At 41.4% G+C, this 16941-nt stretch overlaps 2 protein-coding genes across 2 annotated transcripts; both read right to left on the bottom strand.

Annotated features, from left to right (window-relative positions):
- Positions 1–338: 338 nt before the first annotated feature.
- mcm10 (minichromosome maintenance 10 replication initiation factor) lies at positions 339–9586 on the bottom strand. The gene is made up of 18 exons (XM_084910397.1): positions 8971–9586; positions 6686–6737; positions 6330–6602; positions 6026–6241; positions 5707–5844; positions 5393–5600; positions 5116–5281; positions 4551–4718; positions 3840–3956; positions 3564–3766; positions 3117–3211; positions 2714–2827; positions 2102–2572; positions 1676–1800; positions 1075–1188; positions 828–973; positions 686–728; positions 339–594 (listed from the first exon to the last, which is right to left on the bottom strand). Exons 2-18 carry the CDS (start codon positions 6690–6692, stop codon positions 511–513), a joined length of 2688 nt encoding a protein of 895 aa, XP_084766523.1. The 5' UTR covers positions 6693–6737; positions 8971–9586; the 3' UTR covers positions 339–510.
- Positions 9587–9672: 86 nt separating this feature from the next.
- Positions 9673–16609, bottom strand: optn (optineurin). The gene is made up of 13 exons (XM_084910398.1): positions 16461–16609; positions 14406–14530; positions 14080–14288; positions 13840–13983; positions 13529–13713; positions 13248–13341; positions 12999–13114; positions 12691–12840; positions 12432–12516; positions 12142–12285; positions 11859–12001; positions 11500–11582; positions 9673–10609 (listed from the first exon to the last, which is right to left on the bottom strand). Exons 2-13 carry the CDS (start codon positions 14524–14526, stop codon positions 10497–10499), a joined length of 1587 nt encoding a protein of 528 aa, XP_084766524.1. The 5' UTR covers positions 14527–14530; positions 16461–16609; the 3' UTR covers positions 9673–10496.
- Positions 16610–16941: the final 332 nt, after the last annotated feature.

The raw sequence follows: 16941 nt of genomic DNA, 5'->3' as shown, positions 1-16941 counted from the left end.
GACACAAAGTGCTCAGTGAAGAGAAAGAAGGGGGGGGGGGAACAAGCAGCGACGGGATAGCGAGCAAAAATAAAAGCCTCACAATGATGTGGCATGGCACTCTGCACTTGCTAATCACACAGCTTCAACCCCAGAAAAGCTTATTTTATCTCTATACTGTGATTCCACCTCAGACCTTTAAAGCCATGTGGATTGGCTCAAAGAATTGAGTAAGTGCCACCTGGCTCCGCCTGGCACCAACATATGGAGTGTGTTAGAGGGTGTTTCTGTGCCAATATAGGTGAGCACATAAATCCCCCCAAAATTCTTCTCTTGTAGGGAAAAACAGTCTGTACATATAAAATCTTTAATCAGCTTTAATCAGCCAATTTGCAGCACATCTGGTATCACCACAGACACTCAAGAGCTACATAATGTCAAAATTTAAAAACAGAACTGATACTAATGAAAGCCTGGTAAAACCTTAAATTACAAACATAAAAGTCTATAGGTTGCTCCCTCAATAATAAATCACTTCATGCTGTTGAGGAATTTGGCATGCTCCTCTCCTCGAGGCAGGAGGAGCTCTCCACCAAGCTTAGGGCCAGTTTTCTCCTGCAATGAAACGTCAAGTGTGTGATCAGTCTACTTTGTTTCAATCAAATGTTGCTTTAAACTTTTAAATCGGTAATCTGTGACAGCTTACCTTCAACATCCCATCTCGTTCCCATTTAAACAGACCGCAGTTGCTGAAAAGGCAAAATGACTAATGAGTTGGCGAGTCCCACTACAGTGTACACATCATTTCAGTGTTTCTGCCAGGCCTTGTCGGAAAGCCACTGTCTTACCTGCAGTGTTTGTGTGGCAGTCTGTCCAGAGCAATGGCTCTCTGTCCACAAGGACATTTAAAGAAGCGTTTCATTGCCTCGTGCCACCGCAGATCATGGTTCTCCTCTACACAACGATCCGCCGGCTTGAAGTAGGTGTAACTACACTGGAACCAGCAGAAGAGTAACAACGGTTTACTTCAGTGACTTCTGATAGACAACCACAGCACACCTGGGTCAGCGGTGAATTCAACTTCTGGCTCAGTACCTTTTTACAGGTGACAGCCCGACACTTCATCTCTCTGATGTTCCTCATCTTCTCCTCCATCTGCTCCTTCTTCACCAGAACATTGAAGTAGCGCTCTTGTAGCTGGTACTCCGCCTGAAAGAGAAAGAGAGAGCTATTCATCAAGAAATATACAGTGGGGCAAAAAAAGGTTATTGGATCAACCAACCATATCACATACATATTTATGCCTTAGTCATTAAGAGAAATATGAATTTAATCCCCAAACAAAACATGACTCTTACACCAGTAAGACATTTGTCGTACTTGGTCACCAGGTTTGCACACATCTCAGGAGGGATTTTAGCCCACTCCTCTTTACAGAAACTCTCAAAGCTTCAGCTCCCTCCACAGGTTTTCTACAGGACTGCAGTCTGGAGACTGGCTGAGGCCACTCCATGACCTTATAACTATAACTGACATGTTTTTTTCTGGCATTTTGGTTCTGATTCTTCCCATTAAAATGAAACTACCATAAAAATTAGAGGAAGTTCAATTCTTTGTAAGTCAGCAAACTTATAAATTTGCACTAAATTTGGTTTTTCATATGCATCTATGCATCATCAAATGTCACTGGTCATACCGCTTGAAGTATAATCCCGTGGCGAGATTTGGCTTTCAGGATCTTCTGAAACTCCTCTGACTGGACATAGTCGAGTTGTTCTCGCTTCTTTTTCTGCACCGGCTCCTCCTCCTCATTAGCTGAGGCTTCAGACAAAGAAAAGAACCATAAAACAGGCAACGGCAAGTTTACTTCAGCATAAAAAGATAAAGACCTGTGTTCCCAAGAATCTGTGGCAGCACAACAAACAACAAAAACAACAAAAAGATAACATTATGCAGTCAAGGTACAGAGGCAACAATATCCTGCCATCCTGTGAGGTACTGTACTGCTAAAATAACAATTTATTGTTATCTTTAATTTAAAACTTTACAAGAAAGTTAAAAAAAAAAAAGAGGATAGCTATCTAGATGTATGAATTACATTGGAAAAAACTGAAATGTGTACCACTGGGTGATGTGCGATTCCGCTCTACTCGGGCATTGATCTCACTGCTGTCACTCCTCTTCCTCTTCACAGCGTTGGGGTCTTCCTTCACCAGCCCCGTGTCTTTAGCCCTTAGCTTCTTCAGAGCAGCCAGCTTGGCAGCTGATAGGTTGAGGGTGCTGGGAGAAGGAGCTGGAGGGGGGCTGGTATCAAAGAAGAGGATATCATCTCCCTTGAAGAAGCCTCGGCCCAGGGTCGGAGTGTGGGGCGCCGCCGGGCTTTGGGAGGCCGTGGGGACTTCAGAAGCAGCTTTTGGTGACATTAAACAATCTTGGCCTGTCGCACCGCCCGAGTTCTGCAGCGACCTTCTCTGAACTTCTTCCACCCTTTTCCGCCGGCTCGCCAGGAGCTCCCGCTGCTTCCGTTTCTGCTGCTTCAGCAGGTCTGAGGCCGAGATGGACTGAAGAGGAGCTCCCGATGTTTCTTTGGAAACTGAGGATGCCAAATAAGATTTTTTTTGTTGGTGTGTGTGTGTGTGTGAGACAGATGACTGAGTTCACAACACTGTAATCAAACGCATCTTTAATATAACCTAGCTTGCCAAAAAGTGCAAAAGATTTGCAGGTTGTGTACCTGACTGGCTGCCCTGTGTGAGATGCTTCTTCAGCTGCAAAGCTCCAGGTGTTGGCACTGACATCAGGCTCTTAAATTCATCTGAGCAACCTGCAACTTCACCAGACTGCATGGCTACAAACACACACAAGCAAAAACAGTTGAAATAGGGAACTCCCTTCTGCCTTTGTTCATCGATCTCTCCTAAAATTACTGACAGGATTGAAAACTACATCAGTATTTTAATCAAAGGAGAAAACTATTTTTAGATCTGAAAGTCAGGGTAAGGAAAAAAGGGTTTGAAGCAAAAAATACTCCTATGCAATTCTATATATCTATCACCTACGACATCAGGCTTGTAAACATCAACTTCCACGAGGAATGATTCAAATCTGTGAGTGTGAGAGAATCTAGCAGTCCTTACCAAGCCTCTTGGCTTGACTGACGAGCTGAGCCGAGCCTCTCACAAACAGCTTGTCCAGAGTTTTCTGGGTGGGTTTGTTTGGTTTGGACGCGGTCCTGCAACACACAGGCTTGTTACTGAAAATGCAGCAGCTTGGATGCTTTCAGTCCCACACTGTGTTCCTGGTTTTGTAAGGGTGGCAGTTAACTTGCGCAAACTGACTTCAGCACACACTATTGATTTGAAAATCCAGTTAAAGCCAGAATCTGTGTTGGACAGGGTTATGACCACAGCCTGCATGACTAACTGCTGCAGAGGATACTAACAGAAACAGCTGAGTCAAGTTTTTATTGATTTTACTGCATTGTTCTTCATTTGATATATTGTAGATGTAAAGGGAAAGTAGAAAGAGCTTCCTCTTACAGTCTGACTGACCTGAACTTTAGCAATAGGAAAAAACACACTCACAGTGAGGCGGCACAGGCAGCAGAGGACACGCCGCCGTAGTAGAAACCGTCCTGACAAATCCGCTCTCTCAGGCCACCTGCCTTCCCCTTCCCCATGACTTTACTGGGCGCTCTTCCGGAAAACGACGACTGCAGCTCGGCCCTTTTTGAGCTCATCTTCTTATACTGGGCCTTGACATGATACTGGCAGTATGGGCACTCATACTGTGGAGGAGATGGAAGTTTAAGGCAACATGATAATCATTTAGGTACAGCAAACACAATAGAACAGACTAACCATGTTAACTATCTGCGAGCATGGCTCTCCGTTCCTCTTCACACCCTTGCAGATACCGTAGTCCTGAGCTTCACCCATCAGCAGCACCTTCTGTGGGTGATCCACCGTCAGGCTCACCTGCACACATTCAACACAAGGTTTTATATTCTGGGAAGGAAATCAGCTTACAGTACAAAAAACTACAGACACTACAGACGTACATGATGGGTGTTAGCTACTGGAGGTGGGACTCACCAGACAGCCCATGATACGATACCATCATTTCAATCACGATACTTTAATAATGCAATGTGCAGACTATTGTGCATTATTGCCTTTTGTCACCTTTTTTCAATTGCAAATTGTATCCTCAAAGTTAGACTTTGCCCGTATCTGTTTTATCCAATGAGATAAAGTTTAGACATATTAGTTACATTTTGCAGTAAAATGTAACATTGTCAAACCTTTATATCACAGTGCCATTAATAGATGGACTGAGGATCTGTTTATCATTAGGTGTAAATGTTAATTTAAAGGCATAAAGGCAAGAAAAAGGTTTGAGCCTCAGACCCTCAAGAAACATTTAAGTGGAGGCCTCAAGTGTGTCCAATATTCAACATATCAGACTGTCTTTCCTACTGGGAGCTGATTTTAAAGTACAAAATCACTGAGAATGAGAAAATAATTTTTCCTCAGACTCCACATTAGATTCATTTCAGACTTTCTGCTCACCCCGTCATATCCTTCTTTCTGCTTCATGGGGTTTGGGTTGAGAAGTCCGACTACTGTGCCCGTCTCAGTCTTCCAGTGCTCTTTGTGAACTTCACCAAACAGAAACAGAGACACAAACACTTCCAGGTTATGGAGGTCATTGAGTTTCCAGATGCTAAAGGTTTTGCCCTGCAGAGAAGAAAGTGCTCAATCAGGAATATTACAGGATAAATGTATTTATCATCCGCATAGAAATATCTTCTTAGTGCTACCACGAAGGTTTTTGACTTCCACAGGGAAAAATAAATAAATAAAACAAATCCTAGCATCATATGCAAGCAATACTGAAATAGTTTGGTTTAATTAACTCCAACTTAAATATATTAAACACCAAAAATTCTTTGCCTCCTGTATATGCAGAACAATCCTACTTCTGTTCAAAGTCATCCCTAAAGGCTGGATTAAAACCAGAAAAACTCATCCTTAACTACTCTTTTACAAAGAATTTTTATTCATTTCTTTTGTATAGTTTTCTATGAAACTGTCACTGATGCTGCACAAACAAAGTCCACAAGGTCTGACTTACACTGCTGTTGCTTTGAGGCGTGGCTTTATTGACCAGCACAGCAAACGTCACCCAGTCGCTGTCTTCCAGCTTCTCCCGAGCCATACGCTCCGGTAACTGTGACAGTCGAATCAGACGGCGGTCAGCCATCTTACGGTCCATCTCGCTAGAAGAAACACGTGGTTTTCTGAGGAGACAAACAGAACCGAGCCAAAGACTTAAAAACACAGGAATGGGAAAAAACAAAACAAGAAAACCTAATTCAACTGACAACTTGTCATCACTTCAGTGCTCTGACCTGAGCCGCAGTCCTGAATATTTCTCAAGAGCCACGTCTTTGGGAAGAGATGGATAAGAAGGAGCTTTAGGCTGCACTGCTGACGCAGCTGCTGCAGGTCTGCTATGGGACGCTGAAGGTGAGTGCAGAGCATCAGGGGCTGTGCTGGTGCTTTCTATGGGCTTGAAGGAGCTGCCGATCTTTATCTCTACCAGTGGTCCTCTGCTTTCTGAGGGGAGCACAGCCAAGAAAAACTCAGACACAGAACATGCGTGCATCACTCTAATGTGTGTGACGACACAATCACTTTGTTTAAGGAAAAACTGGTGTTTTACCCGGTGATGTGCTGGGTTTAGGTTGGTGAGCCACTCTCGGTTTGCTTTTAAATGAATCAGCAAAGCTGAGCTGAGAAGAAAACTCAGAGGACTCCTGGAGCTTGAGGCTTCCTGCTCTTGCTGGAGTGGATGAAGACGCTGGTGGAAGGATGGGAAAAAAAAGAAGAAGAAAGCATTCATGAAACATGAGGTGGGTTATAGCTATAACAAAACTATACACAAGAAAAACTGCTTTACTACAGTCGCACAGAGAGAAGGTTAGACACAGTACAATGTGCTTGAGCAGTACAGAGGGAATTGGCATCACTGTTTTCTTTACCTGCTGGTGTCTTCTGTGTGTTAGTGGCTGGTCTGGCCTGGCTCAGTTTGGAGGTCGGTTGCTGGGTAGGTGCAGGTTTGGGTCTCACTGGTGTGACACTTGGTGAGTTTTTTCCTGAAGTCTTGGCTGAAGAGGCTGACGGGACTGAGACTTTCTGGCTGGCCTCCAGCTGCTGCTGCAACCTCTCCATCTGCTCCTTCATCCGCCTCAACTCCTCTGAAGAAGAAAAAATGCATAACAAAATTAAGCTGACAACACAGGCTCAGCATGTAGCTCCACTAATCTCCACTGTACATCAACAAACCTTGTAAATCCTCTTTCGACTTGTTCAGGTTCTCACGGTCACCCTCTGATTCTTTGTCCTTCTCCTCTTGTTTGATGTCATCCACATCTCCAAAGAGCTCCAACATCTCGTCCACATTGCGCTCTTCCTCCTCGACGCCCTCTTTGTACTCCTCGTCATTTTCCTCATCAAACAGCCCGTCCAGATCGTCCGCCTGCTCCTGGCTTTCTTGTTCTTCACCAATACCCTCGCTCTCAGCCAGCAGCGCAGTCAGAATATCCAGATCATCCTCACCTGAGTGAAGTACACATGCACTCATTTGTGTCTTAACCCACTGATAAAGCAGTATTCTCGTGAGCTTTAAATCAGACACTTACTCTCCATTTTAAGGAATTACACTGTGTCGTTGATGTCAAATCACCTGGTCACCTACAGAAAGGCAAATATGTGGAATTACTTTGGCAGAACCTCAAGAAAGAACCGCAGAAAACAAAAACAATAAAAACCCAGATGTGGGCTGTAATTTCCACAAAGAAAAAAAAACATTCAAGAAAACACATTCTTTAAATGTTTGACTGAATTGTGAAACTGTTCAGGCCACACAGCTGCACACAGGAAAGTGTGGTAACACACTCCAGCAGCCGTGTTTCTCATGTATCCAAGGTGTCCAGCTGACCACCTGAGAGATTACAGACTTTACAAGACAAAGTTAAACAAGCCGTGTCATGCTCCAAGTTAGATGCTGTCTTCGACCCTCTTTCTCAAGGTTACAAACTTCTAAAGTTAACCGAATGCTGCATCTTTCATAATGCTTGTGTTATGTATACAGTAATATAGAATTTAGACTTAACAAGAGGCTTTGTGAGCTTATCCCAATATATTATCTCTCTCAAAAGTTTGGAAACAGCTTCTCATTTAATGGTTTTTCTTTATTTTTACTACTTTCTACATTGTAGATATAAACTGAAGACATCAAATATAAATAGCTGCTAAGAAACCACAACTAAGGAAAAGCAACAAGCAGAAGAGATTTGTTTAGACCGGTGGAAATCTGTGCTTTGGTCTGATGAGTTCAAATTTGAGAACTTTGGTTCTTTGTGTGACACAGAAAAGGTAAATGGTCTCTACATGCATGGTTCCCACCATGAAGCATGAAGGAGGAGGTATGATGGTGTGGGAATAGTTTGCTGGTGACACTGCTGGGGATTTATTCAAAACTGAAGGCACACTGAACAAGCATGGCTACCACAGCATCCTGCAGCGACATGCCATCCCATCTGGCTTGGGTTTAGTTGGACCATCATTTATTTTTTAACAGCACAATGACCCCAAACACACCTCCAGGCTGTATAAGGGCTATTTGACCAAGAAGGAGAGTGATGGAGTTCTGTACCAGATGGCCTGGCCTCCACAGTCACCTGACCTAAACCCAGTCGATGTGGTTTGGGATGAGATGGACCACAGAGTGAAGGCAAAAGGGCCAACAAGTGCTAAGCATCTCTGGGAAGTCCTTCAAGAGTTTTCCATTTCAGGTAATCACCTGAAATGGAAAACCATTTCAAAAATGAAGCTAATCAAGAGAATGCCAAGAGTGTGTGCAAATCAGTAATCAAAGCAAAGGGCAGGTATTTTGAAGAATCTAAAATATAAAACATGTTTTGAGTTATTTCACACCATCCATCCATTCGCTTCCGCTTATCCTTTTCAAGGTCGCAGGGGGCGCTGGGGCCTATTCCAGCTGTCATAGGGCGAGAGGCGGTATACAACCTGGACAGGTCGCCAGTCTATCACAATTATTTCACACATTTTTGTTTACTACATAATTCCATGTGTTCATTCATAGTTTTGATGCCTTCAGCAAGAATCTACAGTGTATATAGTCACGAAAATAAAGAAAAAACCTTAAATGAGACGGTGTGTCCAAACCTTTGACTGCTAGTGTAGATGATTGGCTTGTCCAGCTCTTGGCATGATAATTTTACATCCAACACAATTGCACTGATGAGATATCACCCTGTTACCTCCTTGCTGGGGACACATTAGCATAAAAAAAGAATTCCAGATTTTCCAGCAGAGGTTGGAGCAATCTCTTCACGATGCAAGTAATAATTTAAACTACAGTGATATGAAAAACAGTTTTCACAGGACTCTATGCAGTGCTGTGCAAAAACTAAGCACAAAGCACAATTTAATAGCTTGTAGAATCACTTTTAGCAGCAGTAACTTAACAGTAACTAACCCTCTACATACATTAAATCAATTAATTGTGTATTACACTTTACTGCACAGTATAGAACAGTGCAACACTGTGAGCTACTGAGCACAATTAAAATCCTGTCTGTAGCTCACCCAGTTGTTTTAAAGACGCTAACAGCTTTAACACTCATTCTATGTGAAAACGAAAAGATGTCCAAAGTATTAAAATCTAGGTTCAGCCTAAAGTGGAGATAAGTTAAGCTTGACTTACAATGTAAAATGAAACGACTAAGTGGTTACACTTAACCCGGTAAAAAGCAACTAAGAGCATAAATGTTTGAAGATATGGACAGCCACTTTCCCAAGTGAATATAAAACTATAATTCTGCATATGTGTATATATACACAAACAAACAGCTTCCATTCATTTATGACCAAGTCAAAGATAATGACACAAACAGTTTACCTTTTTGCAACTTTGCGTCTTCCTTCACTCAAGCAGCCCGAAAACCACCTTACCGGATGTTACGACCACATTGAACCTCTCGAAAATAATGCCTACTGTCCAATAAGTAAAGCCTTTCGTGGCGATGTACAAGTCATTCGGTTATATTTAATAAAAACGACACAATAAACCTCATTGTAATTCACAACACACAGGCCGGGCGAGGGAGAAAATCCAAACTGGCGCTAAACGAAGGACCCCGTTGTGTTGTCGGAGTGCTGGTAGGTGCCCAAAATCTTGCCTGATTTAAAAAAAAGAAAAAAAGAAAAAGAGATTAATGGGTGGTTGCTTGGATAGCAAATTCTTTGATTAGATATTAATATGAGCTAAAAGTAAAAAAACCCCAAAAACAACATAAGCTACTACTAAAGTAGATTTTGTTGTATTATTTATACAGGGAAACCCCAGTCGCCTAAAATGTCATTCTACGGGACTTTAAAACATATGAAGTCATGTCAATATTGAAGCATTTTTAATACTTACAGTCGACTGTGATTAAGATGTGAAAAGCCCTAAAGGGTATCTTTAAACAGGAAGGTAATGTAATATGCGAAGTGCTTATATAACAGCATTAGCTCTGGCTTATTTCATCGTATTTAACTAAAATGTTTGTTTCATTTTTATAATATATGAAGAGTGACATCAGGCATGAGTAAAAGCAAACACATTTGCAAACGCTTTTATTTTCTTTCACCGAACTTGAATCAGGAAGGTCTTTACAGTCTACAGAGTACAGATTCTACCTGCACTTTAGTGACAAATTGATCATCAGGTTAAATACATTATATTCTGATTATCAGGTACAATATGCAAAGTCAAAATAAAATATATATCTTTCATAAAGTGCCTACATGGTGAATGCTGCTTTTACCACCAAACACCAAATTATGAACTAAAATATCCTTAGTGAGGAAAAATATAGAAGCAATTTCATTTTAATTTGAAAAAGAATCCTTCAAAAATATAGAAAGCCTTCAGCAACCAAATATTTGTAAACAGATGCAGCTTTTAAAGGCTCAACTTTGGTTGATTTATTAATATATTTATGACCAGTGGTCAGTGCTTAACTAAAATCTAACCAAAAGGTCTATGCAGCTTCTGTTTTGTTTGCTCTGAACTTGTTTTGCCCCTGAAAATTTTCAGCTTGCTTCAGACAACACAGCTACAAAAAAAACCCCCAACAATGTGACGCACAGCATGCCGCATGATAGGAGGTGTTCTGTAGAATGTTTTCTATACTGTTCTGAGTGTTTGTGAGCAACTTTTAAATGTACAACAAAATACAGTCAACATACTCTTTTTACATGCCTTTCCAAACATCACAGTTTGGCTTCTTCCAAAAGCAAAGTGTTCCCACCCGAGAATAAATTTTATTAATCCCATATGGGATCTCTTGTGAAGAGGTACAGGACAAAGCAGAGGAAGACTCCGATTAGGTGATGATGCAGCCGCTGTTGCCGTGAATGCTTATATGCTGTGACGCACGTCTAGTTGATGCAGTCCATGATGTGGATCTGCAGGGAGTCCAGGTCTGGAAGGATCTCATTACACTTGGGACACGCGTGCTCAGGGATATTCCCCTGATGCTGCCAGTCAGTACCTGAAAGTGAGAGACACTGATCACAACTCTAGGCTGCTGGATGGCTGTTCCAGTTCCACTTGTATTTTCTGACAGACTGATTACACCACAAAGGTCATTCAGTCGAATGTTTTGGCTATACTGAATGATTTTTGCTGCATCTAACTATCATTTTGCAAAAGGTCAGGTAACGTTCCTTAATCGCAAAGTCATTACTTGTGCAGAGAAAAATCTTGTGCAGTTCCTGTCAGCAGTAAAAGTACCCAAAAAAAAAGAAACAAGAGCTGAGGCAAAAACGATGGAAATAAAAATTGATGAAAAGTCGGTGTATTCCCTGTAACATCCAGTAAAGGGCAGCTATTTAAAAAAACAGGTCTGATTGGATATTTTCTTAATGACTTCATTGTCTCGTTTGGTAGATTCAAGTCTTAGTTGCACCTAATTATGTAATGCTCATTATATAACTTATAAGAAGATTAAGCAGGGAATGTATTAGGGTCTGGCTACTCTGGGATTCCCTCGTCTGGCGAACAGTTGTAATGAAAGACACCCAAAGAATTTGACTTTTGTTTTGTTTTTTTTCTTCATTTTTGGCAAGTAGCCTACATTTTATATTAAACTGCTTTTTCACTAGCCAAAAACAGCATTCAAATAAAATCACACAACATCACCGTAAAAACCAAGCTAGCTAATCACCTCATATTTCTATCCAAATATAGTGGCATGTGTTTCAAAAGACCATCTATCCCTTTTTGGTATAAAAGGGATAGATAATAAATTAGAGTAATTGTATTTCTAGCCAGTAATAACATCCAAATAATCAAAATGTCAGAGGGGAGTCCGGTATAAGCTATATAAGAGAAAGCCAGGAATAAGGTTTGTGTGAGAGGTTAAATTATAACATGCTGTACCTCTTCCAACTAAAGATGGTCCACCTCCATGTGGGTTTCCACCTTGTGACAAATGTCGCCTCTGCATCTCGTTCAGTGAGCGCCTGCACACAAAGAAAAAGCTTCAGATGAGCCGAATCAGGACATTATACTCAGTTTGTTTCTGTGGTCATGTCATGCAAATAGAAATGGGTTTGGCAGAATTATACAGCAAAACCTTTGTTAATTTGTAAGTTAGTCGAACTGCAGACTCTACTTTTAAATTTCGATCCTTTATTAAATCACGAGGAGTTTTTCTCCACAAGAAGAATAGAAATTAACACATTTAGTCTGAAGAAGCTCAAATCGTGACCAGGTCAGTCCTCTCTCTGAATCCACACCTGCCCATTGAGTCCATCTCGTCTTGCAGCTGGGTGTTCTGCTTCTTCACGTACTCCAGCTGAGCAGCCAGACGCTCCTTTTCTTCGTGGAGTTTCTCCCTTGCTGCTCTTTCTGCGTGGAAGTCGGAGGAGTAGATCTCTGCCTGCAGAAAGTACAGAAAAAACAAAAACACGATGACTACCATTAAAAGTGGAGGCAATCCTGTTGTGCTGAGGCCTTCTGATTGTTGGGTTTAATGCTAGATTATATATTTCAAGTGCTCACACGTAAAGAACCACTGACCTGAGCCTGGAAAACAGATATGGTCTCCAGCTCCTTCTCCTTTTGGAACATGTCCTGCTTCATCTCATCGATCTTTTTCTGCTTAATAGCGAGAGCTTCTTCAGCTGCTGTCAGCCGCTGCTGCAGCTCCTCCGCCAGATGAGACTGCAGAACCAAACAGGATGGTAAAGGTGCCAGTTATCTCTGATTTTTTTTTTTTTTTTTTTTTTTAAATACCATCAATATTTTTTTTTTTACTGCATCACGTTTGTGAAAATCAGTACGATCCACACAACACAACATAAAGTTACCTCTTTTCTCTGTTTCTCGTCTTTGAGCTCAGTGTAGTCCTCAAACAGTTTGGTGTAGGCGTCCTTCAGCTGCGCCAGGTTGTTCCTGTGTTTAGTAAATTGTGTTTAGCGATTTGTGTGACGTGACCCGATCGCTTTACAAAGCTCTATGTAGTTAAAGTACAGTAACACAACCCGATAAAAATCAGTGTCACAATATGCCGTTTCTGCACTCTCACACAATCAGTTAATGTGTATGTATGCTTGTGTTTTCTCTGACTTCTCTTCTGCAGTCTTCCTCTGCTCCATCAGGCTCTGGGCCTGCATGCTGTTCAGCTGGAGCTTCAGTCGGTCATTCTCCGTTTGAACGGCCTGTTTCTCCACCAATTGGGCCTTCAGGGTTGCCACATCCTGCTCCACCTCCCGACATCTTCAACCCCCCCCCCCAAAAAATAAGACAGAAATCAAATAACACAGAACATCAGTTAAACAAGGTATAGCATTTAGTTTAGGTGGTGTTATCTTTCTGCACGTTTCTGTTTTTAAGTTTAAAATAATCATTTGCAAGTGTGTTTGTGTGGCCCAAACCTGTCCTGCAGGTTCTTCTTCATGCCTTCTGCTTCATCCAGTTTGCTCTGAGCCTGCTGCAGCTCTTTGTACAGTGTCATCATCTGAGCCTTCAGATTCTCCACCTCAGAGGCTGCCTGAAATATTTGCAACAGTCGCACACAAAAAGTCACAAACTCGACAGAGGAAGGGAAAAGACATAACCAATAATGCAGCTTTCAGCACGACAGATCTACTGTGATATATAAAAAAATGAAAAAGGAAACAAACCTTATCTTTTTTCGCAGAATCCTCTTTGGTCTCTGGCTCAGGTGTCTGGGTGAATTCCTCTACACTGGACTTTTTTTCTTCTAGCTTTCGAATTCTGTTGGATAATAGGTGAAACTAAATAATAAATGTATTATCCATAACATATTATGGAAACAGAACTGTGACTGGGTTTTTTTTTTAATAGAGCAGACTGCTACAAATCTGTTGCTTCATTTTCAGAATAAAAACATTTAAAGCACTTTCACAGCTGAGAAACGTTTCCTTTTGTTGCTGTCTTGTACCTGGCCGTGCAGGCCTGCAGCTCGCCTTGCAGCCTCTCGCTTTTCTCCGCCTCATTCCTCAGGGACTGCAGCAGCTGGCTAACCGTCACCTCCTCATTGTCCATGCGTGACCCTGTCATGCTCGCATCCTGGCGTCTGCTGCGCTCTGCCCCCAATGCCTCGTTCACGCCATCGATACCTCCATCCTGGGAGGAAAAACAATACTAAGACACCAAGCTTCTCCTCCTGTTTGTCATTTCACCAAAATCAGGCTGAATATAAAAAACAACCCGAGTGTTTGATGATGATCTGTGCTATTCATCCGTCCTCACCGACACTTTGATGATCTCAATAAACGAATCATCCTGAGAATCGTGCTCTGCCTTGAGCTGTAGCTCAGAGTTCAAGGCCACCAGGTCATTCTTCTCTGCCTGCAGCCGAGCAACCTGAGCACGCAGGGCCTCCAGCTCTGCATTCTGATTGGACGATGACATTACATAGCATAAATGCAGAAATGACTAAAGTTTCCGTAAATCTGCAGTGCAATATATACGCAATATTATCAGCTTCACCTGCATTCCTCCCACAGCTCCTCCGGTCTTCCCGGTGTCCTCCAGCCTCCTGCTCAGCTCCTGGTTTTGGAGGGTAAGTGCTTCCATGCGGCCACGGGCCTCCTCGAGCCGGCTCTCCAGGAAGTCCCGCTCTTCCTTCTGTTTTTCCCGCCACGCAGACAAACCTTCAAAGCGCTCTTTCATCGTCAAGTTGGTCTGACGGAGAGCCTCTGAGAGAGAATTAAAATAAATGCGGGTGTTACAAACTCACTCATTCCAACTATCACCAATTTTTCACTATTTGTCCTCTCCCTAACTGCTCTATCCTCGGTCATCACTGCTCTCACCTTTCAGGTCTCTGTTCTCCTGAATGAGGATGTTCATCTGCTGCAGGGTTTCCTCCAGTGTGCCGGGCTGATTGGCAGAGCGAGAGATGTCGCCGTTCATCACGGGGCCTCCAGACGCCATGATGCTGAGAGGAAGGACGTTGTGTCATGTTTTGTATATTATTTGTATATTAAACAATCAGAAACACTGGCAACAAATAAGTCATCAAGAGAAGGTTGAGAACAAAGCCAAACAGTTACAGTCATGTGAAAAAGAAAGCACAGTCACTATACACATTGCTTTGGAGGGTGGTTGCTTCCTGACATTCCTGGCTCTGGTTGCCTGGGTAGCATAAACTACCAGGTCATACGTCAATAAATATTATTCTTTACCCTCACTGGTAGTCGCTTTGCTCACTTGGAACATGAGAAAGGTTTACTCCGGGGCGCACGTACTTCCCTTATCCAGCAGTTACTAGCTGGTATATTGTCTTTGGATAGACAAGACCAAAGTGAAGATGTCTGGCCATAATGTACAACACTAAATTTGGTGTGACCGAAACACCAGCATATCAGCACACACACCTAAAAGCAACTAACAAGCACGGTGGTGGATGGGTGATGATTTGGGTTCTCTCTATATGCCAAAATATTGTAGAGTCAAATGTGAGGCCGTCTGTCTGACAGCTAAAGCGTGGCTAAAACTGTGGTCATGAAACAGGACAATGATCCCAAGCACAGAAGCACATCTACAATAGAACGAGTTAAAAAGTAAAGAATCAGTTATACTGATAATAATATATACAGTTATACTCAGTCCAGACCTTAACCTTGTTGAAATGGTGCAGAGGTTCTTTCAGAGAGATGCGTATGAATAAATACCTGCAAATGTCAAAGAACTGCAGCAACATTGTAAAGATGACTGGGCCAAAATTCTTCTGCAACAAAGTGATTCTTCACAAACTGTTTTGGTATTTTGGTTTAATTTTAGGTGAATAACTAAAGCTAAATTAATAACTCTAAACACAGTGTAATACATCACACACTGTTTTTCATATGAGGCTGTATTTAAATCATCTTAGAACCTGATGAGGACCTGATGATTTTCTTTGTTATGTTCTGATATAATGTTTAGATGTATAAAATTAAAAAGGGTGCACTTTTTTAAAATAACATGACTGTATGGTAAGTGTTAGTGTTTGCTGTTCCCACTAGGGGGCACTGAAGCTCACACTTCCAGTTCTACATATAGTGGCTTTAATGCTGCATTCCTCACGTGGAACATTTATCAGATAATATAAAATCAAAAGGATCCCATGTTATATATTACGCACTATAAGTTAATTTAAAAATAATTAATACATTCGGGATTTATGGTTTCAAATAATCACAATCACAAGAAGAAATTGACTTAAATACTAACGTTGATCTTTTTTTTTCTTTTTTTTTTTTGTAAATTTAACAGCTAATTTTAATGTTTACCAAAAAAAAAAATGCGGCATTTTTAACTGCGAATACGTTTGCGTTTAATCTCATTTGGCTTGTTGTTGCCAGTAAGACATGTTTAAAAAAAATGTCTGCTGACATCACTAAGTGACTCAGTGCTTCGGGAGCCGAGAAGGAGCATGCCGAGGGGAATTATCCCATCAAGAGTCACATGATATGGCAATTTGATTTCAATAACAGAGACACTGTGTTGTCCTTTCGCCCTAACGCTATGGTATACTACACAATGGCCTAAATAAGATGTAATATCACATTTAGAAGCTCTTAACAGCGGATATCACCGTTGATCGCCAATTTACAAGTACGAGTCGGAAATCTCACATGCTAGTTCAAAATAATCGTGTAATACTAGCTTGGAGGACACTAAGTTCGGCCAAAAATAGTTATATTTGTTTTGGCTTTCTTTCAGTATTGTTTTACTTTCACTTTCTTGGAATAGGCCTATCCTAAGTGCGACTTTTGGTAAACAATAAAAAGTTACCAGTAACTTAAAACGAACACGGACGAGCTTTAACCTCAACCAAACTGCGTCACACCAAACGTCAACCGAGTTTAAAGGTTTTAACTCACCTGCTGGCAACTCGAGAACTAAACACAGCCTGCCCGTTCGCGCTGATAATACATAGGCAGTATCGCAAAGGTGGCTGTGTATGTCGAGTAATATTGCTCTTCTAGTTAGCAGGGGCGTTGAGTGACGATACAGAAAAAACGATCTTTACTTCCGGTTGTTCCTTTCAAAGTAAACTCATTAACTGGCGCAGTACTGATAAACTATGCATTTTTGTGTTTGTTGATTTAAATCGAATAAATTATCTTTCTGCGTTTTGCGTTATCAGTGATAATCGCGTAAGAGCTCATAATTATTATTATTATTATTATTATTATTATTATTATGTTTTGTTGAATTATTATGCTTGCTATTTAGTTTCTTTTGTTTTTAGGTAATTTTAACTAATTTATTGGTTATTTTTATGGATTAAAAAAAAAAAAAAAATCGAGAATCTATGATTATCTCAGTAAATTGGTACCAACATGCATATATGCCTAGTTC

The sequence above is a fragment of the Perissodus microlepis genome, chromosome 17 (assembly GCF_051167445.1).
Source record: "Perissodus microlepis isolate ML-2025 ecotype Zambia chromosome 17, ASM5116744v1, whole genome shotgun sequence".
Lineage (NCBI taxonomy): Eukaryota > Metazoa > Chordata > Actinopteri > Cichliformes > Cichlidae > Perissodus > Perissodus microlepis.
The sequence above is the reverse complement of the archived record's forward strand: the minus strand, read 5'-3'. Positions and strand labels throughout refer to the sequence as shown.

Coding starts and splice junctions, on each gene's coding strand:
- mcm10 (XM_084910397.1), bottom strand. Junction 6,242..6,329: donor GTCGAAAGAGGATTTACAAG/GTTTGTTGATGT, acceptor TTTCTTCTTCAG/AGGAGTTGAGGCGGATGAAG. Junction 5,282..5,392: donor TATTCAGGACTGCGGCTCAG/GTCAGAGCACTG, acceptor TTGTCTCCTCAG/AAAACCACGTGTTTCTTCTA.
- optn (XM_084910398.1), bottom strand. CDS start 14,526: ATGGCGTCTGGAGGCCCCGTGATGAACGGCGACATCTCTCGCTCTGCC. Junction 12,517..12,690: donor AGGAAGACTGCAGAAGAGAA/GTCAGAGAAAAC, acceptor TACTAAACACAG/GAACAACCTGGCGCAGCTGA. Junction 10,610..11,499: donor ACCATCTTTAGTTGGAAGAG/GTACAGCATGTT, acceptor TCTCACTTTCAG/GTACTGACTGGCAGCATCAG.